Consider the following 1,342-nt stretch of genomic DNA (forward strand, 5'->3'; position numbering starts at 1 on the left):
GCAAACAGCATCAAACATCCCAATCGCCTCATCTTTTCTTTATTTTCCATATCAGCCTCAGAGGTCAACGTCGATTCCTCGGGGCCAGTAGTTAACGTCCAGGGTTCGGGAGATCCTGGAAGAGCTCAGGTCATTGTGGACATGCCAGGACAGGTCAACATGAGTGCCGATGGCCAGGCACTGGTGTTGCTCCTGTCCGAGAAGGGTCAAGGGCTTAGGGTGGACATCAATGGAGTGTTGATATCTGATCTTATTGATGATAATGACCACACTACATCAGCCCCGGAACAGGTCACCACACCGCCAGTATATCAAACTACACAGCCTCCAGTGCCCCAAACTTCACAGCCTCCAGTGCCCCAAACTACACAGCCGCCGGTGCCCCAAACTACACGGCCTCCAGTGCCCCAAACTACACGGCCGCCAGTGCCCCAAACTACACGGCCTCCAGTGCCCCAAACTACACGGCCTCCAGTGCCCCAAACTACTACAGTACAACCCACCACCCAAGGCCCACCAAAGATAAACCACAACAGGTAAGTCAGAGAAATGAAATATAGTGAAAACCTGGGACAGCATGAGTATATCGCAATGCCATCAGAATATCATGCCAACACTCTTTTTGTACTTTGCACTAGAAAGCATAAAAAACGGCTTTAGACTTTTTCTTCTATTAAAATTCGCATATAGTCACTACCTTCACTTTCACAATCTTTGTTATCAATCACCAGGAACTGCCTGACGAAGAAAGAGGAAGGGTTCACCAGCAGCGGCATCTACACCCTGCAGCCGTTCGATTGTTGCCCGGACAGGGATGTGGAAGCTCCCTGTGACATGACCACGGACGGGGGTGGTTGGACGGTCATCCAGAGACGCCAGGAAAACCCATCCCACCAGGAGGACTTCTACAGGACGTGGGACGAGTATGTGGACGGCTTCGGCGACCTTGCGGGCGAGTTCTGGCTCGGCCTCGACAACATCCACGCCCTCACGAATCAGACCAACTACGAGATCCGCATCGACCTCGCCGACTGGGATGGCGCCACTAAATGGGCCCAGTACAGCACGTTCCTCGTCAGAGACCGAGCCAGTAACTACCAGCTGCAATTGGGAAGCTACTCTGGCGACGCAGGAAATTCCTTCGCCTACCACAATATGATGCCTTTCTCCACCAAGGACGGTCCGGTCAAGAATGAGTGCCCCAAGACGTAAGTGGTCGTTTAGTCTTGAGTTGGTGGGGGAGTTTCTGATTCGGGAGTTTTGGCTGTGTCTGAAGGCGTCTTTACTATTACTGTTGATATTTTTGCCATTACTGCAGTCGGTTTTGTTGACCGGTATATAC

General features: G+C 51.8%; 1 protein-coding gene across 2 annotated transcripts in view; it reads left to right on the plus strand.

The window, feature by feature from the left end:
- The window catches only part of LOC119581723 (techylectin-5B-like), a 4,836-nt gene that overhangs the window by 1,964 nt on the left and 1,530 nt on the right, over positions 1-1,342 (plus strand). For both annotated transcript variants that reach the window (XM_037929849.1, XM_037929848.1), the window contains exons 3-4: positions 56-536; positions 732-1,208. In XM_037929849.1, the coding sequence (XP_037785777.1) occupies positions 56-536; positions 732-1,208 (958 nt within the window). The remainder of the gene's footprint in view (positions 1-55; positions 537-731; positions 1,209-1,342) is intronic.

Source organism: Penaeus monodon, chromosome 15 (assembly GCF_015228065.2).
Source record: "Penaeus monodon isolate SGIC_2016 chromosome 15, NSTDA_Pmon_1, whole genome shotgun sequence".
NCBI lineage: Eukaryota > Metazoa > Arthropoda > Malacostraca > Decapoda > Penaeidae > Penaeus > Penaeus monodon.